Source organism: Rhinolophus sinicus, chromosome 18 (assembly GCF_057876585.1).
Source record: "Rhinolophus sinicus isolate RSI-liver-muscle chromosome 18, RSI-T2T, whole genome shotgun sequence".
NCBI classification, from domain to species: domain Eukaryota; kingdom Metazoa; phylum Chordata; class Mammalia; order Chiroptera; family Rhinolophidae; genus Rhinolophus; species Rhinolophus sinicus.
In genome coordinates this window covers 67,946,325-67,969,835 of record NC_142518.1, presented here as the reverse complement: position 1 = coordinate 67,969,835, position 23,511 = coordinate 67,946,325, and the positions used below count along the sequence as shown (strand labels likewise).

Below are 23,511 nucleotides of genomic sequence, written 5' to 3'. Positions count from 1 at the left end.
GCTGGAAAAAAATTGGTTACCACTATGCCAAAAAATGAACTTCAACCTATGACTTGTACCGTATAAAAAGAACTCAAAATGGATCGTAGACCGAAATGTGAAACCTAAAACTGTAAAACGTTTAGAACATAGGATAAAATCTTTGTGACCTGGGTTAGGCAACGATTTTTTTTTTAATGTAGCACTAAAACACAACTGGTTAAAAGAATTATTCTTCATCAAAATTGAAAACTTCTGCTCTTCAAGACATCTTTAAGAGAATAAAAAGGCAATCCACAGACTGACATAAAGTATTTGTAAACCGTATCTGATAATAGACTTGTACCCAGTATATATAAAAATCTCTTAAAAATCAACCAAATGCACACCCCCAATTAAAAAAATAAAGGGGGCCGTAAGGTTTACATACTTCTTCCAAGCCATATGGATGGCAAATATGCATGTGAAAAGATGTTCCACACCATTAGTCACTAGGGAAATGCATATTCGGTCCACAAGAACATGCGGCTAAAAGTTTTTTCTTTTTTCTAATTAAAGTTTATTGGGGTGACATGTTAGTAAAGTTACATAGGTTTCAGGAGTACAATTCTGTGATACATCATCTATATGTCACATTGTGTGTTCACCACCCAGAGTCAGACATGTGGCTAAAATTAAAAAGACTGACCATACCAAGTGTTAGCAAGGATGTGGAGAAATCAGAACTCTCATACACAGCTGCAGCAGTGTAAAATGGTACACTTTGGAAAACATAAAAGTTAAACATATACCTACCATATGATCCAGTCATCCCACTCCCAGGTATTTACCAAAAAGCAAAGCATATGACCATAGAAACAGTGTACACGAATCCTGACGGCAGCTTTATTTCTAATAGCCCAAATCTGGAAACCACCCAAATCTCCAACAGGCGAATGGATAAGCAAACTGTGGTATAGCCATATCGTGGAATACTACTTTGCAATAAAAAGTAATCACTGATACATATAACATGGATGGATCTCAAATAATCATGGTGAGTGAGAGAAGCCAGACCCCCGCCCCCAATCCATGTTGTATGATTCCATTTCTATAAAACTACAGAAAATGATGACTCCATATTGTCGTAAAGCAGTCAGTGGTTGTCTGGGGGTGCGGAGACATAGGAGGGGCAGGAGGGAGAGATTACAAAGGGATGTGAAGAAACTTTTGGGGTTGATGGACACGGTCACTATCTCCACTGTGGCGATGGTTTCACGTGTGTACACATGTCAAAACTTATCCAATTGTGTATTTTAAATACGGTTTAATGTATGTCAATTATATCTCAAGAAAGCTATTAAATAAAAAGCATGTAAATATTAAATTGGAAAGACAACTGGAAAGATGAAAAGGCAAGTGGCAGAATACTTTAGTCCTATTTTTGTAAGAGAAGACATTTGTACATGTTGTTTATTAAGAGGATATGCAATGGAAGATTAGGCACTATGCACCAACTGTGAACACACATACACAAAAACACTGAGTGATTCAGAAACATGTTGCAGAAGCGTATTTATTGACATGGAAAGACATTCACGATACACAGTTAGTCGGGGAGGGGAGCAAGTTACACACACTATTTACAGTATGATCTTCTTTTAGTTTCTTAACCGTTTAAAAACCTCAAAGTGTATAACCCAGTATTTTCACACACTGAGAAATGAGTTATCTGACGTAGGTAGAATAAAAGAGTAATTTCTTACACTAAACAGCTTATAGCAACCCTTGCCTCCTTCACCTACCGGGAGTGCACATTTCGCAGAGCGAGTGACGGTGTATGCGTGATTGCACATACTGTTATCTTGCGTGTGCATTTCCACAACTAGATTATTATCTTTTATGTTGTTTGAAGCCACAAATGGATCTAAGCAGATACTAATGAACAAGTTAGCTTACTTAGGATGAACTGGTTCACTAAGTTCTTAAGTGAAACGTTAAGAAGCGTCCCATCGACACAAGGTAAAAATCAACAGGCGTTTTCAGCTCACGATGGAATAGTCATTTGATACCCACCAAAACGTCTAGCTCAAAGCTGGAGATACTGTGCCACGATACTGTGTTAAAGATGTAACTCACAATATGCACACTGTAACGAACAAAACATTATGCAAGGCTCTTTCAGAAGAGACAGCCTATTATTAGAGTTTGGAGATTGTTCCAAGCGTTCCCTTTTATTTCTGGCTCATTTCACATTGTCTCAATAATCCCTTTAACTTCACGGAAGATGGCCATGAGTGTGTTATAACTCAAGTGATCGACAACTACAATCGAGCCCTTTCTGATATGCTCTTTTATGTTAATAAATATGGCCACGGCACTAACCAGATTGGCTTTTGCTTCCTTCTGGTTGAAGATGAGTTTTAATGCTGCTAATGCCTTTGTATTGATCATGTCTCTGGCTGCAGCTGGGTTCTCAGACAAATTCAACAGTACTTTCAGAACAAGATTTCTGGTTTTACGATTTCCCAGGGACAGCACACGAAAGAGCTCTGAAAAGTAATTGGCAACAATACGGTGATGGTTAGAGTCAGCAGTCAGTTGCCCTAGTATCTTTAATCCAGACTGCTGTCCGGGTGAGTTCAAGGGAAAACACGCCGTTTCCTCACACATATGCTTGACATGTAATTCAACCTTGCGTTGTCTTTCATCCCCAGAAGGGGGATTCAGAGTAATTACGGCCTTTTTCCTCATTTCAGAGGAAGGAAAACTGAGCAAGCTTTCAATAAGCGTCACCACACCCACCTCATTGATGAACTCTTGGGCAAATGGATGAACATGAATGACCCCCATTGCAATTTGAGCTATTTTATGAATGAGAGGATCAGTAGTTGACTTAAGTAAGGTAACAAGTTTTTCAAATTCCTCGGAATTCATGTAGCATTCCATTTTGCAAGGGCAAGCAAATGGCTTAATCCCATTCGCCTCCCTGAACCTGATTTGGCGTCTAATCTCCTCTATGGTCTGAATGCAAGGGTCAGAACCAAATGGGCACTCAGGGATAGGCTGTGAGCATGGAGGAGTGCTCATGGAAGAGCACACTGTTGCCACAGGCAAAGAATGAGCATTCTCCTCAGCTGAGGCCAGGACAATATATGAAGGAGGCCTCGTCTCAGATGGGACTTGGGATCTAAATCCTAACACTGCTGGGGTTACAGCAGGGGCTTTGGGCCAGATAGTGACCTCAGACCAGTCCTTGGGCCTATTCTTTTCATTAATTTCATCCACAGGCTGGGGCCTAACTATCTTACTCACGGGTCTCGGATTAGGGTCAAAACTAGTTTCGTCTCCATCCCAAAACCAGTTCCCGATAACGTTCTCTTCCTCCTCCTCCTCCTCAGCCCCTGGCCTAGCCTTGCAGCTAGCCCCAGCCACCACAGGCTCCAGCTTCCCAGCACAGGACGGGGGACCAGGATCAGCTCTTTCTTCATCCTTAGCCCTGGAACGATTACCAGTCTCTTCTCCAGTCCAGAACCCGGAACCAACACTGGTCTCCTCCCCAGCCCGGGAGCAGGCACCAATACCAGCCTTATCTTTACGCATGGACCTGGACTCTGCACTAGCCTTAGCCACACAACGAAACCAAGATACTCCAGTGGCCGCATCTTCAGCTTTGGGACTGAAATTTGCCAGGGATCCTTTTTTCATCTCAATTACAACCTTGTTCTTAGACACTGCCTTCGTCTCTGCTACTGAATCTGCCTGAGACCCTGCCTTGGCTACTGCTTTGGCCGGGGTCTTGGCTCCAGGCCTGACTACACCAGCAGCCTCTCTCTTGGCTTCGGCCTCCACACCAGCCCTTTTTGCAGTTTTGGCCTTATTTCTACTCCGAGTCATGGCTGAAGCCCAGTTATATAGGTAGCCCTATACAGTCTTGGCCTTGGCTCTCAACCTGTCCCAGGCCGATGTGTTGACACTCTTTCACTGGGTCAGAGAGACACTTTGTAGCAACAGTTAGAGTCAACTGGCGGTTCAGCAGGCACGCAGTCCCCTTGCCAAACACACAGCCTCTGTCACTGATACAGACAGAGGGCAGAGGCACTCAGGCCGAGGGAAGGTGATGGGTACTCTTCCGCCACTCCAAGGCCTCCACAGCCACCGCTGGAGACGGACCTGAGGGGGAAGAAGGAAATGGGCTTTGAATCTCTTCCATCTATGCAGGCAGCCACACAGGACATGACAGAGTAGACATGGACTGTGTGGTCGGAGAAGTGGAATCGTAGAAAACTGTTACCTCGTTTTATCCCTTCCACACTCCCATTATCGCCCAACAGTGTCCTGCCCGGGTATTACTACACTCTTTTCTCTGCATTGAATAGTAGCAGGGATGGTGGGAAAGCTTGCTGAAAGGGAGAGAGGCTAAGGAATGCCCAGCCCCCCTGGTATACACCACTACACTCTACAGGTCTATCCAGGTAGGCCGCACACCAACCTGACTGATCTGGTGCAATTTCCTCCTCCTTCCTTGCTTCCAGTGTTGATAAACCCTACAGCTGAAATCACAGGCAGACCTAAGGACAAAAACACAGGAGGGATTGGAATGCTGAGTTTTGCTAGGCAGACACTCACTCTGCTTTCTAAACCCAGTGCCTGCCCTTTTTCAAATCTAGAGCTCTGGTTATACAGTTGACCCTTGGGGTCGACACGTGGGTTAGAGATGCTGACCTCGCGTGCAGCAGAAAACCCATAGACAACTAAAGTCGGCCCTCAGCACATGTGGATTCCCAACCACAGAGCTGAACCTTGAACAATGAGGGTTTGAACTGTAGTCAGTACAACTGCGTGGGTCCACTGAACTGTGGTCACATGAAAAAAAATCCACGTGTAAGTGGACCCGCGCAGTTCAAACCCGTGTCATTCAAGGGTCAACTGTGGAACGACTCTGGCCTCCTTGGTCTTCCTCAGGGCTTCCCTCCCGATTTCCTGGGTATCTATCAATTACCCCATAGGCACAATCCTGGCTCACCCCACACCCATTTCCTATACGCAAATGGGAGGGCAGAGGTGTCTAGAATATTGGGAGACAATGGCTCCAAGATATGATCTGGCCTTACCGACGTGCCAACAGCCAATTCCCACCCCCACTCAAGAGGGGTGCTCATGCTCACACTCACCTTGGATCCAAATGAGTAGTTTTCGTCCTCTTTCTTAATTACATTCAAAGCAAACAGCTACCTACAGGATTTCAACAGGAACCTACAAAGAAACAAGCCTATAGATAGACAAAAAGGCCAAGGAAGGAAAACAGAGGAGACTGAGCGGGCCCAACACTCATGACAAGTGTTATAACATGCTTTCGTAAGTTCAAGGTCAGGTTAAATGTCTCCCACCTGTCTGCTCCTCCCAAATGACTCCCCCTCCATTCCCCTAAGACCTGCAGCTTGTCTACTTACACCTCCCAACTCTGAAGTCAGTCATTTTCCCAGCAGAGGCCACACCTCTCTCCCTGAACAAAAAATGAGGTACCAGAGTGGGCAGTGGAAAACACGCAACTGTATTTAGAAAGAAGGCAGTAATGATGATGGGGACGGTTATTTCCACAGCACCCCTGCATGACCCTGCCTTTTCCTCTTCTCCATGCATGCATAGATCCTACCTCATTCAGCAACTATGCCAGCCAGTCCTCGCAGCAGGGGACCTCTGGAGATGCGGTCCTTCCCACCAAAGAACAGTCCTCTAGCTGCAGAAGAGTCACGCCCTACAGAAAGAGGTAGGGGCATTCAGCCAAACACCAGGAAATTATGTTGATAACGGTAGAAAAAATATCAGGTTAATTAATGGGCAGATACCCAGAATTCAGGTCCTAACATCTCCTTTTCAAGGATCAGGAAATAAGAAAAAAAAAATCAAGTCTTCCAACTCCCATACTTTCTCAGGTATCCACCCTCAGGAACTCCACAACATCTGTGGGACTACCTCTGCACCGTAATGACAGGGACTGTGCCGGGAGGATGGAGATGATGTTTAGGTTTCCAGAACCAGCAAGTAAAGAAGCAGAATGACTTCATGCGTTCTACATTGCTTTTTCCAAAACCTTCCCCTCTATTCTGAACCACCTCCCCCCAGTATCTCAACATATTAAAGTGGGCTGGGATGTGGAGAAAACAGATTCCCCAAGGACAAAGGTGGACTAACAGCGCACTCTTTATTTCCATGGACTCCTCCCCCCGCCATTTGCTTGCACTTAATTGGGTGTAAGATCTAAATATGCAAGGCAATAAAACTGCTGTCTTAAGAGAAAGGCACACATTTCATTTTGGTGTCTCCCCCCCTACTTTTTTCCCTCCCCACCCCCCACCCCCCCAAACTCTGGTTCCAGCTGTTGTTTCTCAGCCTAGTTGTGTAGGACTCAGCTCCCTGGCCCATGTTGGTATTATGAGCCTCCTGGCTGGAACCGCTCACACCCGCCCCCGCCCCCCAGCTCCAGGTCGAGCGCAGCCACTGTTGACAATCTTGGCTGTCGAGGGCGCAGCTCACTGGCCCATGTGGGAATCGAACCCGTGACCTCGGCGATAGGAGCACAACCGCCTGAGCCACCGGGCCGCCCCTCATTTTGGTGTCTTCTTAATCTACCGAGTCAGTAGCCCTTTTGCTACCGCGCAGACGGGAGACTGGCACCAACGAGGCACCTGTGGGAAGGGACAGCATCCAAGAGGCGGGGCCCAACAGGCCCCTTTCCAGAATCAGGGCCCGGAGTAGCCAACGCCCCCGCCCCGGCGCCCTCCAGCCCAGCTCCGGCTCAGGGCTCCGCCATTTCTCCCGCAGCAGCAGCAGCAGCAGCAGCAGCAGCAGCCTCCCCCACCGCCCTCTCCCGGAAAGCAGGCAGGGGAGAGGCCGGCGTGGATCGCTTCCCCAGGAGCCCAGGGAGCCTCTCAGGCCACCCCTGGACCTTGGGCCGGGCCCCAGCCCGTCGCTGCCGCAGCCTCCGCGCAGGCGTCCCCCGGAGCTGCGCCCCTCTCTCCGGAACCGGCTCGGACCCGTTCGCCGCCTCCGCCTCCTCGCCAGGATGCCAGGGGCTGGGCGCGGGTCGTAAGCTGGTCGAGAGTGGGGGGCCACCGCCCGCGTGCAGAGCACCCCCACTTGCCTTTCCAGGCTCGGGGCCCGGGTGGTCGGCCTCCCCTCCTCTCGGACCTCCTCACTCGGGTCCTCCCTGCCTTGCGTGCGCACCGAATTGCAAAGAGGCGTCCGGCCCCCGCGCCGCTGCACCAAACCCGGCAGGGGCTGCGCAGGATGCGGCACGAACCGCTGGCCGCGAGGGTGTCGGGAAAGCGGGGCGGAGGGAGGTCGCACCGCTGGGCTCAACGCACCCACCTCTGCCAGGCGCCCTGCAGTTCCGACCCGGAGGGGGCGGGGACGGGAGCAGCCCCAGCCTGTGGGGCGGGTAACGCCAGCCCGCCTCAGGGGACCTCTGCGGCCCCCTGCCGGTACCCCCCACGACGTTTCCCGCCCTATAATCTCTGGGACCCGCGGGCGGGGGTGGGGGTGCAGGATCCGCAGGTCGGGAGCAGCCGCGCCTGAAGCAGCAGCGGTTGGATACAAAGCGCCCCTAGTTGTGTCTGCCCCCCTCCACCTCCACCTCCCCCTTCCTGGCCGCCATCCTTCCTGGACGCTGATGGGAGAGGGGCTGGGAGAATGCTGGCTGGGAACGGACAGGCCATCGAAGGCCAGATCGACCCGGAGGTCCTGAGGTGCCCCCCCCCCCAAGTTCTTTCATTGTTCAGGTGCCCAGGGAGGAGAAAACGTGGGGAGGGGGCTGCCATGGAGGCCTCACCACTGCCCCTCTCCTAAAGGCAGACCTAGACCTCTAACCCTGGGAGAGAATCCTGCTCTGCGCCCAGATTCATTCTTGCTGCCACACTACTTTTTTCTCATTCGAAATGCTAACACACGTGTTGCCGTTCTGCGGTCCCCACAGTTGCCCAAGAAAGAGGACCTTTCCCTGTCAGGACCCACACCGGGGGTCATACAATCCTCGCTGTCTGTGACCCCCACAGCCAAGTGTCAGGTACCAGGTAGGGACCGTCCTGGTTCCTCTTCCTGTCCTCCGTCTTGTCTTGCAGTCCCATCCAAGCTCTCATGATCTTGGGCAGTGTGCAAATGTGGCAGGGATTAATTAGAAGCAGTTCAGGTCTCGGCCACTTGCCATACACACCTGCGTAGCTTATCCATTAGAGCTGTTAACACAGTAGTCATACATGTTGTTAATTCCCTGATAATCACAAAATCTGCATTACATCTCAGTCTGGTTCTGATGCTTACTCTCTATCCTCGAGCTGTGCCTGCTCTTGTCTTTGGCACGCCTTGTAATTTTTTGTCGAAAGCTGGATATGATGTGTTGGGTAACAGGAACTGAGGTAAACAGACCCTTTGCGAGAAGTTTTGCGTTAGCTGGTTAGCGGTTGAGCTGTGGTATAATGTTTGCTGTGGCTGTAGGTGCCAGGGTCTTCAAATTCCTCTGGTGTCCTTATTTTTGTCTCCCCTCTAAGCTTTGGGCTTCCCTAATTACTCCTTGCACAGACAGTCTGTGTGTTGCAGCTCTTTTAGCCGTACTGCACAGCTATTACACTGGAGGCTTGTGTGACAAGGTAAAAACGTGGGGAGAAGAAGTGTTCTATAATCTTACAATTAAATCCCAGGCTTTTGTGGGCCTGTGTCCCTAGGCTGTGACCTTCACAAGTGTTTCTTAGCTTCTTTCTCCTCCTTAGGTGAAAATGGAAGGCTAGAGTGGGCTGGATAGGAAGAATGCCCTTCCCTCTGCTGGGATAAGGCTCTGGCAGTCTTTTCCCCTGCGGAGTAGGCCTCTGTCACGGAGAAGGCTCTGGGTGTATTTCACAAGAGCACAATTCCCCTCTCACTGCCGGACCAACTAGGGGATCTGCCTGGGAGCTTCACTGGGAGAACCCGCTGGAGTTCCCATATTTAAAGCCCGCTAAACCTCTAAGAGTGCAGGTCGGGTTTCTCACTCTCATACTATTCCACACTCAGCCTCCAGCAGTTTGTCAAGATTACCATTTAAGTCTTCTCACCTGTTTCTGTCTCTAGCCGTTTCTGCGCTATGTAAGGAGAGCTAGGCTGTGACTCTCCAGATTTGTCTTTTCTCCAGAATTTGGGGTGTTCATTTGCCCCGTGACCTCAGCTCTCTGATGAGTCTAAGGTTAGTCACTGATTCTCAGTTTGTTCAACTTTCTTTCAGGCTATAAGTACGGGAGCAATGTCTTCCAAGCTCTTTACATGTCAGAACTGAATCTGGACGTCTGGCCTGGCCTATGGATTTTGACTGGGTAGCTAAAGATCAGTGAGTGATAAGCTTTTGTCCTCTTATTTTCAGCTGAACTTTACATCTGGGAATAAAGTTGCCCTAGAAATCCTAGCTGCTCCATAATTATTAGCCCTTTCCCTTCCCAGGCGTAGAAAATGTGTGTGGCTAGCACAGTTTAGCATGTCAGCCTCCAAATTCTTAACCTGGAGTGCAGACTAGAATTCCAACTTCCTGAATCAAAGTTCCTCGTGGTGAGGTCGGAGCAACTGTGACTTAACTGTAGGAGAAGAAAGTCACCTCTGTCACCACCAGCACCGAGAGCCAGTTCACCGTACTACGAGGTGCTTGCTTAGACTAGAGTAACCACTTTCTGAGCCCCGGAAGCGCTTTCTAAAAGGAGGCTGCATGGTACAGTTGGGGCTCTCTCCTCTGGGCTCTGCTCTGGGACTTGGCCGGACTTCAGAGCCAGGTAGTCCAAAATTTGAATAGAGACTTTGCCACCAAGTATTTGTGTCACTTTGGAAAAGGTACTCCATGTTTCTGTGACTCAGTTAACGCGTCCCCCACAGGATTCTCGTGCACACTGAATGAGAAACTATCCGAAATTCTGAAATACCTGCATGTATCAGGTGTCTCTAGTTCCTTTTAAAATTGTGATCTAGTCATATTATGGGGTAGTAGATGAGAACTCCGTGGTGGCTGTTAGAGGTCACAAAAGCTAAGACATTGCCACTGTGCTCTTTGTTACTGTCACCTCAGTGCTCTGTATACTGTTCTGCTTCCCATAATTACGAAAAGAACATCATCTTTGCGTAAGTATGCCCTCCTCCTCCTCCTCCTCCTCCTCTTCCTCCTCCTCCTCCTCCTCCTCCTCTTCCTCCTCCTCCTCCTCCTCCTCCTCCTCCTCCTCCTCCTCCTCCTCCTCGTAGTCACGTACCACAGGGGGCCTGATCCCGGTTCCAGGGGTCAGTCTGCTTGTTCTAGGGGTAATCCATTGCCTTGGTACTCCCTGGTTCAGGAAGGGGTGGTGATCTAACTCTGCTCAATGGGACATTAGGAGAAGACTGCAGGACTTCTGAGGATAGTGTCCTCACTCATAAGAAAAGGCCATCGGGAAAGATTGTCTCCTTTTCTTCCTCAGGAACTTGCTTGTGTCCTAGAATTATTGCGGCCATCAAGCTTCCAGCCTTAGGATGGAGGCCGATACTGTGAATGGCAGGAGGAGGAGATGGAAAAACAGCCGAGTCCTTAGCTGAATCAAACAACCATCGAGGCCTCAGTACTTCCAGTCTGTGGATAATAAATTTCCTTATTCAGTTAGTTTTAGTTAAGTTCCTTGTTATATGAAAATGGAACAAACTTAAATGACATGTATGTTCAGGCACAAAACAACTCATCAGTGAGTAACAGTTCCTGACTTTTGTCTGTCAGTAAGCCCCTAAAACCAGTGGCAGAGCTCATGTTCCCAGGTGAAAGGAAAAATGTAGATTCTGACCGCCTTGCCTAATGAATGACTGCCAGAGGTCTGACAGCGGTGATTGGCTTCTGTTGTAGACTGAAAAGGAAAGCTTCAGGCAGAAAACCCAGATCCTTACCTTTCTAAGGGCTTAGGAGGTACATTAAATACTTGAGCTCCTAGATAAGCCTGGTTTCAGTTCGGAGAGTCATTGTGTGAAAGTGCACCCTTATGAAATGTCCATAACGTAAAGATATCAGAGATTTCAGTTCAGGGGGCTGTACTGAGGTTGAGAAAGTTAAATTCATAGTGTCAACAGTTAGAAAGGTGTGGAGGACTTTTCCCAGGTGTACTGCAGTAAGCAATACAGGGATCAAAAGAGGTGGATATTTGGGATTTATCAGGAGCTGGGATTTTGCCAGGACAGTGGAGCCAGGCACTAGAGGACATGGCAGAACACTAGTAAAAACGATGGACCGCGATGGACAATTAAGTTGGTAAGGAAGGAGTAGGCTGATGATACACTAGGAGAAAGGGATGAGGGACAGGCGGTGTAACAACACTCCGGTTTAAGTGTCTTTTTGATGAATAAAGTACTTTGCTACAAGCTGTAATGAACAGCAAATCTGAAGAAGGTAGTGACAGTGATGATGGCAGCTTTTAGTGACCATTAACACTAGAGGGATATAGATGTAGCCTGATGGGGAGATTGAAACTACAAAGGCTTCAGTCTCAGTTCTTCTGTTAACCAACTCAGTGAGCTTGGCCAAGTTACTTAACCAGTCTGTGCCCCAGCTTCCCCACATCAAGAACGGAGACAACAATGGCATCTACTCCATAAGTTTGTTTTGAGAATAAAATAAGTCAATGCATTTAGAAGAGCATCTGGTACACGTAAAGCACCCAATAAATTTTAATATCAACAGTAGTTACTATCATAAGCAGTAAAAGGCTCAGGTGTTGCCGTCAGACAGAAGGGTTTGATTTACACTTCCAGAGGCCAAGTTTCTCCCTCTGTGCTACCTGTCCCTCAACACTAGTTCTGTCTATTTCATGAAAACAAAACAAAACAAACAAACCCCACAAAAAACAAAAAACAAAAAACCCGACTCTAGTACATGGTATAAACAAACAAATGCTAAAATCGGAGATAATAAAATACTGTGTAAGTATACAGGAGGGAGGAATTACTTCCTACCAAGGGGCAAAGAGTAAGGGTGAGGGTGTCAGAAAGACTTCAAACACACCTAGCATTTGAGCTGAGCCTAAAAGGATGAGTATGTTTCCCGTAGGCAGAGAACGACTGCGAGAGCACTGAAGATTGCGTGAACAGCGTGGGGAAAGGCATGGAAGTAGTCAAGCAGAGGGGATAGTTGGGTTGGGAAATAGCAGGAGAGTGCAGTGTGGCCTGAGTGCAGGCAAAGTGGAGCAGGGCTTGGACGAGGGTGAGGCACCTGAGAGGGAGTGCCTCCTGAAACTGTGTGTGTCCTTCTCTCATTCCAGCCCCCACCCTGACTTGGAAGGATGTGTTGGGAGGTGGAGACAGAAAGGTGGAATTGTATGGAAGGGTGCAGGGCCTTGAAACCCTGCATAGGGAACCTGGTGGTCTCCTATAGAGGTGATCCCACTGAAGGCTGCTCTTTGGAAAAGGGGGGGGGGGAGACTCAGTGGGTGCTAATCGTCCAGCAAGGATGTAAGAAGATACCTTGCCTTCATTTATGACTGAAGAGACGACAATTTCACTATTATCCCCAGGCAGCACATGACATCTGAATGGACCCTGATATTTATTCCATGAGCTAGCCCGTAATATTTATCCAGAAAGGGGACAGAAACAAAAGAGCCACACGAGTGATGAGGTTTTTACTTCAACTACACTCCCGAAAAACATGAGGGATGATCGTGGCCAAGGAGTGATCAGAACAGAGATAATCACCTTCATTCTTGGATACACACACACACCAGTCACCCCGCCCTCTGGCTGAGACGTTAAAAACGCACAGATCTGCTTCGGGATGCCCATGGGACTTAGAGGTAGTCTGCTAGCCCACAATGTGAAGGTCCCCAAATATAAATGCAGAACCCCCAGCAGGACTTCTAACCTGAGGGAGCTCTGATAAGAAAAAAAAAAAGATAGAGGATTTAAAAATCATCTAAATGCAGGGATATGTCACATAGGCTACTTTTTCACCCATAATATACGGGTGGGCTCTGCCTCCTTCACTTTGTTGCTTATGTATGATGCACAGGATCAGAGGTAGGTTTACAGGGGTGGCTGCTAAAAATAGGGACGCATGACACCATTGTTGCGACATCAGTTCTTTGACACCAACCACCTGAAGGTAGCATCAGACTCCACAGATTTAAAGGGGCAGTCCCCAACAATACTGTCCCCCTTCAGATTAGATGCCAGTTACAAGTCTTGGGGGGGCCACCCATACTTCTGACTGACCAGTTATAAATTCAGCGGTTCCCATGACCCCCTCAGATTTGATAATTTCCTAGAACAATTCACAGAATTCACTACGAGTGCTATTCTTCGAATTACAGTTTTATTATAAAGGATACACATAGGACAAGGTCTGCAAGGGTCTTAGACACACAGCTGTCATGCCCTCTTCCCACGGGTTCCGGGCATATCCCCCTGCCCAGATAGCATTGTGTTTACGAACCAGGAAGCTCCACAAAGCCCAGGGGTTATTTTTACTGGGCATTTCATATGTAAGCACAATTAAATCAGTGTCCACCTGACTGAACCCCAAATCCAGCCCTCCTTCCTGCAGTGGCCAAAGTTCCAACTCTAATCACGTGGTTGGTCCTTCTGGTGACCAGACCCCACCATGAGGCCATCTAAGGGCCCACCAGAGATCGGTTCATTAGCATAACAAAGACACGCCCATCACTCAAGGATTACCAAGGTTTTTTGAAACTGTGCCAGGAACCAGGGAGAAAGGCTAGATCTATTCTTTCTATACAACACCACGTTTGAGGTATTTCTTCTCCTATGTCAAACTCTAAAAACACACAGACACAGATCAGAGACAACAGAGCCTGAGTGGAAAGACCACAACCTCAACATTGGCCCCCACCCTTTGATTACCTTAATTCTGGAGTGTGGAGGAAAGACGATAACCAAGGAGGCAGGGGTAAGAGAGGAGGAGGTAGTCCTAGGCCTCAGTCTGTAATTTTACCCCACATGCCCACTGTTCAATCCTAGCTTTTCAATGTAAACAGGAGGGCCTGAAGTCGTATTACAGCAGCGTTTCAGCCTATACTGAGGATAAAAATAAGGATATGAGCAGGCTTAGGAAAAGTAATTACTTCCTAAACTGCCTTAGTAGCCAGCCTTGGGGCATCAGGGGGGTAATATTCTGTTAGAGAGAGGACAAGGACTTACCAAGGGCTGCTACCTAGGATGAGAACACGGGGACAAGCCCTAAGAATCGGACAGAGAGCAAAACACACGGAAGAGAGCCAAGTGTCTGCAGAGGGGAACCTATGAGACCAGGCATAAAGCAGTTCCTGCAGGTGTTTCCCAGAAAGAGCCTGCCCTGCGACCCAGGAATGAAAGGGGAGGGAGCCTCAGACGGAGTCGCGACTGCTGTGTCCCCAGATGGGGGAGGAAGACGCTGCCTGGGGCCGAGATCCAGAGATCCTCTTGGGGGTTGAGAAGCCTGGCAGTATCCCAGTGAGAAATCCTGTGAAGGGCCCACCGCATCTAGGTTCCCTCCTCCTGAGTCTGTCCGCCTCCCTCTTCCCTAGAGCTGCCCAGATTTGGGTTCGTTCCTCTGCCGCATCTCCAAGCAGCTGGAGCCTGGGAGCACAGGGCAGGCTACTCTCCCCTCCGTCGCCCCCAGCCTACCCCAATTCCGAGCCGGTCTCAGCCACCCCCCATCGTCAGGAACAGACAGACCGCGTAGAGAGCGAGTGGCGAACAGCTGGGAGGACAGGGGTGTTGCGCGAGGTCCCCATCGTCACACCTGCTTTTCCAGAGCCAGTGGCATCAGTGGTTTACACGAACTGGGCGTCCACGAAGGTCACTTCACCGCCCCCTCTCTCTGGGCTTCCCTGAAGCCCACTGCCTCCACGTGTCGTCCACCTCCCCCACCCACACCCAGAAACGCAGCCCGAAAGACCGCTGGGCGGGGAGCGGGGAGCGGGGAGCGGGGTCGGGGTCGGGTGGGGGGGGGGCGTTCAGAAGGCAGGAGGGGGCGGGAGGGTCCGAGGCACTTACTTCCCCCGGATCTAGTCTCAGCCACCACGTCCCGCGGGTGCCATTTCGGGGCCTGGCACCCACCTGGGCCGCCAGCGAGCGATCGCCGCTTCTCTCCGCGTGTGCCTCCCTCCCGAGGCAGGGTGACTTCCTGCCCCTTGAGCTCGGGGACAACAGACAGACCCTGCTAAGACGCTCGCGACCGGCCGCGGGGCTGTGTCCTCTACCAACAAAGGCTGCAGCTCTGGCCGCTCGAGAGAGTCGTTTCCAGGCTAGTGCGCGCGGCGACACAGACCCCCGCCCCACGCACCCCCCCTAGGATCCTCCCGCTCCTCCCGCGGCCGTCGGCCAGTCGTCACGCGGACGTCCTTCCCGTCTCTTTTGCGTGGGACACACCTCGAGGCCCGCCCCACGGAGGGCGCGGTCACGTGACCCGCCGCCGGCCCACGTGACCGCGCGGGCAGCCCGTCTGCCGCAGCTGCAGCCCCGGGACAGACGCTTCTGCTTGGGAGGTTGAGCTGCTCGCGAGCGGAACCTGCGGCTCCTGACCGTGGCGAAGACCGGCAGCTGAGGAAGGCGGCGTAGGGAGCCCGCGCTTCCAGCCCGAGGCCTGGCCGTTGCCCTGTCGGAGCCCGGCGCTGGCGGGGGAGCATTCGATGACGGCTTTGGAGACCATCTGACTTTGAATGTTCTCTGTAAAACTCGGGGCGACATGTGAAAACACACACAGGATCCGTCTGTCCTCAGAAACCCTGATAGGCAAAATAACGCTGAAACGCCAATTTCCAGCAGCGGGATGATGCCTGTTAACACTTGTGGTTTGTGAAGGGAGGCAAAACTGCTCCTTTGCCCTAGTTCCACAAATCTCGCATACTAGAAAGGGAGAAAAAAGCATGCTGCACTGCCAGAAAAGTTACACAAAACTTGGGTAATGACAGCACAGGTTGCTGGATATTATTTCAGTTCAGTGCTCTGCTATACTTTCTTTTTCTTTTTCTTTCCCCCCCCCCCCAGTTTATTGGGGTGACAATTGTTAGTGAAATTACATAGATTTCAGGTGTACAATTCTGTATTACATCATCTATAAATCCCATTGTGTGTTCACCACCCAGAGTCAGTTCTCCTTCCATCACCATATATTTGATCCCCTTTACCCTCATCTACCAACCACTTCCCCCTTACCCTCTGGTAACCACTAAATTATTGTCTGTGTTTATGAGTTTTTTTTCTCATTTGTTTCTCTTCTTCTTTTGTTGTTTTTGGTTCATATACCACAGATCAGTGAAATTATATGGTTCTCTGCTTTTTCCGTCTGACTTATTTCGCTTAGCATTATAATCTCAAGATCCATCCATGTTGTCACAAATGGTCCTATTTCATCTTTCCTTATGCCGAATTGTGTACATATACCACAACTTCTTTATCCATTCATCTGTCGAAGGACATTTTGGTTGTATCCATGTCTTGGCCACCATAAATAAAGCTGCAGTGAACATTGGAGCACACTTGTCTTTATGTACAAATGTTTTCAGATTTTTTGGGTAGATACCCAGGAGAAGGATTGCTGTGTCATATGGTAATTCTATTTGTAATTTTTTTGAGGAATTGACCCAGCATGTTTTCTACACTGAGAGGCTGGTGTTAACTGGTAGATATTTTGTCAGATACTGGAAATGGCTTATGTCCAGTGGAACACATAACATCCATGGTTACAAATGATTGCACTTAAGATATTAACTAGTTTTGTATTTAAGCCAGCAATGTTATCCTAAGATTTATGAATCTTCTATGTGTATATAAAATTTAGCATTATTTTGTTTTTATTGTGACTTACTGTGTATGCTGTTTGCACACATATCTCCTTCAACCACTTTTGTAATCTTAGCAGTTCTTCATTGTGTTGAAAAATCTTTCAAATGTTCATTTCTAATTTATGAGTCATAATTTTACCTTCTCAACAATTAACAGCATCCTCAGACAAAACAGAAATAACATTTTCACTGTGCCTAAAAAACAATAAAACCTATTTTGCACAAGTCTGGATTCCCTCTCCAAACCAACTCTATCCCTCAGTTCTGTGATTTCTATCTGAAAGTATGGCATGACCTTTTTACTTATTAATATGGCAGATATAACATAAAAGTTATCATTTTAAAGTGTACAATTCAGTGGCATTAAGTACATTCACAATGTTGTGCAACCATCACCACTGTCTATCTGCTTCCATTACTCTGTTGTCACTGCAAACGGGAATGTTAGGATTTTTTTTTTTAATGAAATAGTCATGTAAAAAAAATTGGCGTCTGTACAGTCGAGAGATGAATATAAACAACTTTGATAATTTATTTTTCTTTAAACATTTCACTTAAAAAGCTAGTTTTCCTTAAGTCTTATTCCTTTCTGTCTTTTCTAAGTGGTTTATTCTCTAACAATTATTTCTAACAAATATAGTTTAATCACTTATATAACTGTATCATTTCTAACATGTCTGCCTATAACTTGAGGCACTAGCTGTAAGCATATTAAAAGAAAAAGCCCTGTCTTATTAATTTTTCAATCTCCCTAATGTTTGTCTCTGACAACTGTTTTTAGCATGGTAGATATTTAATGTTTTTTTTTTTAATGAAATTTATTGGGGGTGACAAGGGTTAGTAAAATTACATAGGTTTCAAGTGTACAATTCTGTAATACATCATCTATATATCACATTGTGTGCTCACCTCCCAGAGTCAGTTCTCCTTGCATCACGATGTATTTGACCCCCTTTACCCTCTTCTACCACCCCCCTCCCCCCAACCCTCTGGTAACCACTAAACTGTTGTCTGTGTCTATGAGTTTTTGTTTCTTTGTCTGTCTTGTTCCTCCATTGCCTTCAGTTTTATATCCCACACATGAGTGATTTTATTCTGGGCTATGGAATATATGAAGTTTCTTAGAAAATCATACTGAAATTGCATAGAAATTGTGTTTATTCACACACGGTTTTAAAATGGGATCTAATTTTCCATAGATGTCACTCACACTCTTCTCTATTTCACTGGACATAAAAGCGTCGTTGTCATTTCATGCCAACGAACAGACCATTTTTAATAGCTGAATGGGATTTCCTTAATACTTTCTTTGGACTGGGAGCACAAAGAGAATCTTACTCCTGACTCCATTTAGTTGGTGTGCTACTCTACTCTTTCATTCTTTAGGTGGTACTGAAGCAACACCTGTACTTTTGAGTTGTAAAATGTGCAGATCTGGCCGATTTAGCTCTCCAAACCGGCCTCATTCCAACTGCATCCCTAACTAAACTTGTCTCACCTAATTCAGGCAGACAGGGTATACGTCCTCGCTACCGGAGCAGATTTTCAAGTTACACAGTTTTCTTCCTACCACCACTGCTCACTCCCAAGAATGACCTAATGGTTTGTCTTACCCTAGCCCTTGGCGACCAATTTAAGTGGTTCCCTCTTCTCGGAAGCATTCCTCAAGTACCATGGCCCACAGTAGTCTTTTCCTTCTTAAGCTCCAGGAATGGAATTTTCCAATGAGGGTATGTTTGTCATGCTATTGATTATCTATGTTTGTCAGTGTGCACAAAGTACCTGCATCTGGATTTTACACTGAAGGAGGGTCACTTCTGCCAGTTTTCAGACAGAACTTGATTGAAAACACAGACTCAAATAAAGAACCATTTGTTTAAACAACGAATAGCAGGGTAGCTTACATAGGCGACTCCGTTCGTTGGAAGCTCAATACTTGAAATATACCTCAATATGGATGGCAAGACAAATATCAACACATGTGTTTTCAGCTCTGATGTTCATTTCGCATCCACAAAATGAGTCAGCTCAAACCAAGATTTGGACCAAGTGAACATCAGCATTAAAAACATAAGTTACAACATAAAACCAGGCTGTGAAAACGAAAGCCACTACTCAGGGCTCTTTGGGAACATCAGGCCGATCAGAGGCAGGTGGTTAACGATATTAGCTTTGTTGTCCCCCCTCAGGATCAGGACCATGTTGATTGTCTATCTAGGTTTGTAGGTCCTTGGCTAAGTTCTCAAATTCATGGAATGCAGCACTAAGTGGCTCAAGACTGAAATCATCATCAATTAAAGCCATTGTTCTGTTCCTTATAATATTACTGATATTCCAAAACATTTTAATAACAATTTGACTGTTATCATTTGACTCTTCTAGTATGTTAAAAAAAAAAAAAAAAAAAAGACCCACAAATATCGATAGAGCTTTGGCACTGTATAAGTTTTGGCCAACAAAGCGTTTTCAGACAAATTCAACAGCATTTTCTGAACGTGAAACTTTGTTGTTGCGTCACCAGTCACTAATAGGGAGAGAAACCCAGACATAAAATTGGCAACCAGTGTGTGATAGTCAGTAGTTGTAGTGAGGGATCTAAGCAGCCTTAATCCAAGCAGCTGCTCGGGGGAATCCACGGTTTGTGCAAGGGTTTCCTCACACACTTGACATACATATGTCTCAATCGTGTTTAGATTTGGATATGGTGGAGCCATGAGAATCGTATTTTCCAAAAATTGTGTCCTACCTTGGGAGGGGGGATAATTGAGCAAAGTTTCAATAAGTGAGACGACACCGGAATCCTGAATGAAATCTCGGGTAAATTGAGAAGCACTTCTCAGACCTATTATGATTTTAAATATTATGATTTTAAATTTTAAGTTCACATTGGATGCAGCTGCAGGACCAACTCTCAGGCTCTGCAGTCTCCCTGGTCCTAAGATGCTCCCGAATTCTCCTGATTGACCTGTAGGATGGTTCATACTGAAATGGGAACTCAAGATCGGGCAGATCGGGCCGATCGGGCTGAAGCACAGATTCCTGCTCTTCCCTTTTTGGGGTACGTTCTGCATTCTGCGGCTTTCCCTCAGACAGTTCAGTGAATGCAGCTGCTGCTGCTTCTTCAGGAATTCTAAAGGGGTTTGGGGAAGGGAAACCAACGAAATAACAAGGACCAGGTTTGAACTCAACAGTAACCTCTTCCCAAGTTTGGGGCCTGGATGATGTATTAATTTCCTCAGCTGAATCGCGGAACCTGGGACTAGCCTTGTCCACCAGATTAGGATTTAGGTCAAAGCAGGCCTCATCCCTGTCCCAGAACCAGGACCCAAATATGGCCTCTTCTTCAGACTCTGGCCTCGTCTCTTCTCTGGCCATAGCCCCCAAACTGAACTTTTCCTCAGTCCAGAATGAGGATCCACCGATGGCCCCCTCCTCAGCCCCTGGCGTGGACTCACAGATGGCAGAAGCCCCGGCCTCCATACTGGCCTCTTTCTCTGCCCAGAACAAGGACCCAGTGATGACTTCCTCCTCAAACCTGGGCTCCTGTTTGACCCTATCACTGTTATCAACATCTTTCTGGGTCCTGGGCTTCAGGACGGTACTGGGCTCTTCCTTGTCTCTGGGCCTGAATCTACTATCGGCCTGTTCTCCAGGCACAAGCCAGGAATCCTTAAAGTACTCATCTGCAGACTCAGGAACATCCTCTATCTTTGTCCTGAGCTTGGACCTAACATTTGCTTCATCGCTGACTCTGGGTATGAACAAGTTATTGGTATTTTCTCCAGCCCAGGAGCAGAATGGGTTGCCCGACTCCTCCTCAGACCCAGACTAGGAATCAATATAGGAATCTTGCTTGGATCTGGGACGAGACCTGGGGTTAGGTTGATGTTTAGCCCTGTGTCTGGACCTGGTATTGGCCTCTTCTCTGGGCCGTGATCTGATACTGGCCTCCTCTCCAGCCCAGAAGGAAGACATCGTAGAGATCTCATCTGCGGACCAGAATCCAGATTCATTAGAGCCCTCTGCTCTGGCCCTGGGCCTGGGATAGCACCAAGACCCGGTATTAGTTTCCTCCCCTGATCCAAACCAGGGTTGGATTCCCGTCTGACCCTGGGAGCCAGGAAAGGTCTCAGTGTCCACCCTGAGCAGTTCCCTATCTACAGACAGGGCCACAGGTTTAGCACCTGAGCCACACTCACTACTGAGCAGTGGCCAGGCTACTGCATTGGTCTGGGGCACGCCCTCTTTTTGGGGCATTGCCTCAGCCCCAAACTCAGTCTGGGCCCAAGCCTGAGCTTCTTCCTTATGCCTTGCCCCAGGGATTGCCTTGGCCTCAGTTTTAGGACATGCGCTACCTACTGCCCCGGTCTTGGTTTTGGGCCTTGCCCCAGACATTGTCTGGACTTCACTTCTAGGCCTTGCCCCAGCCATTGCCTGGGACTCAGTTTTGGGCCTTACCCCGTTCATAGACAAGGGCGCAGTTTTGGGCTTTGCACCATTCATAACCTTGGATGGAGTTCTGCCTTACCCCAGGCATTACCTGGGCCTGGGTCCTAACCTTGGGTCTGACCACCATCGGAACTTCGTTCTCTGACTCAGCCCCACCCCCAGCCTCTTCTCCAGCCTTCTTTTCAGGCGTGGCCTGGGCACCAGGCTCAATCTCAGCCCCAGTCATAGTACCAGTTACAGAGAACATAGTTAAATATAATACCAGTACCACAGTCCCTGCCTCTACCACAGATCTCTCACAATTCTGTATCTTCACACTACCGATTTTCGGTGATTCAGGCAATACAGTTGGAAATAAGAGTTAGAGTCAATCACCAGTCCAGCAGTCAGCCAGCCTCCTTCCCAAGACCAGCCTCAGCCAATATCACAGACAAAGTGCAGAAGAGGCACAAACCAAGCATGTGGACGATGGATGGTTCCCAGGTGGTGCACATCTATTGAGGGTGTTGCTCAGCAGCAATTCCAACACCGCCAGAGATGCCACTGGAGGTGGATCTCGGGAGAGAGAAGGACACGGGGCTTTGAGTCTCTTTGAATTGTGTCCCTCCATGCAGGGACACACACGCAGACTGGACCTTGAATTCTTGGTGGGGCTGTTGGGCTATTAGAAAGTCCCTCTGTTACATTCGTTTTGCCCACAGCTACCACACTATTTGGCCTGCCACCAAGCAGGTGTAAGGTTGGTGGGAAAATACGTTGGCAATGAGAGAGGCTGAGGAGTCCTGAGACTAGACCCCAGTCACTCTTGGGCCTGCGTTGGTCTCCAATAGCACACCCGAAGTTGTATCCACTGTCATACCAACCTGCTCTGATGTGGTGCAATTTCCCACTCCTTGCTTTGTTCCAGTGGTACCAATTATGCCCTAGAGCAGACAGCAGGCTGTCCCATGGACAAACATACAGGAGAAAATAGAGTCTGAGTGCTTGGTTGACACGCAGACACCCTGACTCCTGACACAAACATCTCTGCTTAAGGGTCCAATTTGTCTAACGTTTCCTGTCTCCTGGTGTCTGATCTCAGGTCTTCTCCTCCCATTCACAGCCCAATCCACACCTACCCCAATATTCCTAATATCTCCTGCAGGAAATGGACAAGGGATGCTGGGGCAGTGTGCAAATCTGGCAGAGAGCAGGAGAGGTGGATCAAAGACCTGCCATGATCTTACTCTGTCGCTATCCCCTGCATTTCCCCTTTCGCATCAAACTCCAGAGAATTGAGCCAGTCTCTTCCTCCTTTCCTTCCTTGCAGAAGTGACCGGTCTTAAAGTAAGCCTAGGGACAAATGGACGAGAAGAAAACACAGTCAGGAGACCATGGTAGCCACTGAGCACTTGGTGGACAGACCGACACCAATGATGGGAGTCCACATGTGATCTGTATTTCAACATTCAAGGTCTTCTAGGTAGAACGTTCTCGCTTTACTACGGCCCTCTGTTTCAGGGTTCCAGATAACGACATCTTTTCTTGACGTCACAGTTGTCCCATCGCTCCCGTCTTCAATTCTGAGGATTCACCATTAGGTTCAACACACCCCTTTGCCTTGGGCGGCATAAATTGGGGGAAGGGCGCCTGCATATTCCAGAAAACAGGTTGTGCAGTGGTACTTGTAACTGTGACTTCCGTCTCACCCTCGCCTCCGAGCCCATTTTTCCTACCCCCAGTTACGGCTGGAGGTAAGGGAGGAAGCCAAGGGAAGTGCCTAGGAACTGGTACGGAGGGAACTTTTAGGATTTATTCCTGGATGCCTGACCCGCTCTGGTCACAGTCACCCAACCCCAATTCGGGTCTCCAGTCAATGGCGGCTGCCCACCCCCCATCCCCACACACCTCCAGAAATCCAGGCTATTTTCCTGCTCCAACTTTTTCTCAAGCTGCTCTTTGGCAGATAGATGCACCCCGCCGCCTGAAATCGCCAACCTACTGCGCACACAGCAGAGACCTTGGCATCAAGGAAGCGCCTGTGGGAAGGGACAGCCCCCAGGACGCGGGCCCCAACAGACCCTTTCCAGAATCAGGGCCCGGAGTAGCCAACGCCCCCGCCCCGGCGCCCCCCCAGCCCAGTTCCGGCTCCCCCATTTCTCCCGCAGCAGCAGCCTCCCCCACAGCCATCTCCGGGAAAGCTAGCTGTGGAGAGGCCGGCGTGGATCGCTTCCCCCAGGAGCCCAGGGAGCATCTGAGGCCACCCCTGGGCCCTGGGCCCTGGGCCCGGCCGGCGCCAGTCGCCGCCGCAGCCTCCGCGCGGAAG

At 48.5% G+C, this 23,511-nt stretch overlaps 2 protein-coding genes across 25 annotated transcripts; both read right to left on the bottom strand.

The window, feature by feature from the left end:
• Nucleotides 1–1,516: 1,516 nt before the first annotated feature.
• LOC109439902 (G protein-coupled receptor associated sorting protein 3-like) lies at nt 1,517–15,367 on the bottom strand. 24 transcript variants are annotated; one of them, XM_088795139.1, is made up of 8 exons: nt 14,968–15,367; nt 14,596–14,713; nt 13,834–14,007; nt 10,215–10,567; nt 5,615–5,716; nt 5,133–5,214; nt 4,451–4,529; nt 1,517–4,131 (listed from the first exon to the last, which is right to left on the bottom strand). In XM_088795139.1, exon 8 carries the CDS (start codon nt 3,853–3,855, stop codon nt 2,209–2,211), a length of 1,647 nt encoding a protein of 548 aa, XP_088651265.1. In that variant the 5' UTR covers nt 3,856–4,131; nt 4,451–4,529; nt 5,133–5,214; nt 5,615–5,716; nt 10,215–10,567; nt 13,834–14,007; nt 14,596–14,713; nt 14,968–15,367; the 3' UTR covers nt 1,517–2,208. The 24 variants fall into 24 exon arrangements, with proteins under 24 accessions (XP_088651265.1, XP_088651280.1, XP_088651268.1 ...); XM_088795154.1 differs by lacking the exons at nt 10,215–10,567; nt 13,834–14,007; nt 14,596–14,713; nt 14,968–15,367 and adding exons at nt 5,412–5,464; nt 5,808–5,956; nt 6,648–7,091; XM_088795142.1 differs by lacking the exons at nt 13,834–14,007; nt 14,596–14,713 and having other exon boundaries at nt 14,968–15,335.
• Nucleotides 15,368–17,758: 2,391 nt separating this feature from the next.
• On the bottom strand, nt 17,759–23,307 carry LOC148754634 (G protein-coupled receptor-associated sorting protein 2-like). The gene is given in 4 exon segments (XM_088794873.1): nt 17,759–19,204; nt 19,207–19,628; nt 19,630–21,279; nt 21,281–23,307. Coding segments are annotated over 4 exon segments (2,526 nt in total). The 5' UTR covers nt 21,454–23,307; the 3' UTR covers nt 17,759–18,923.
• Nucleotides 23,308–23,511: the final 204 nt, after the last annotated feature.

Coding starts and splice junctions, on each gene's coding strand:
- LOC109439902 (XM_088795139.1), bottom strand. CDS start 3,855: ATGACTCGGAGTAGAAATAAGGCCAAAACTGCAAAAAGGGCTGGTGTG.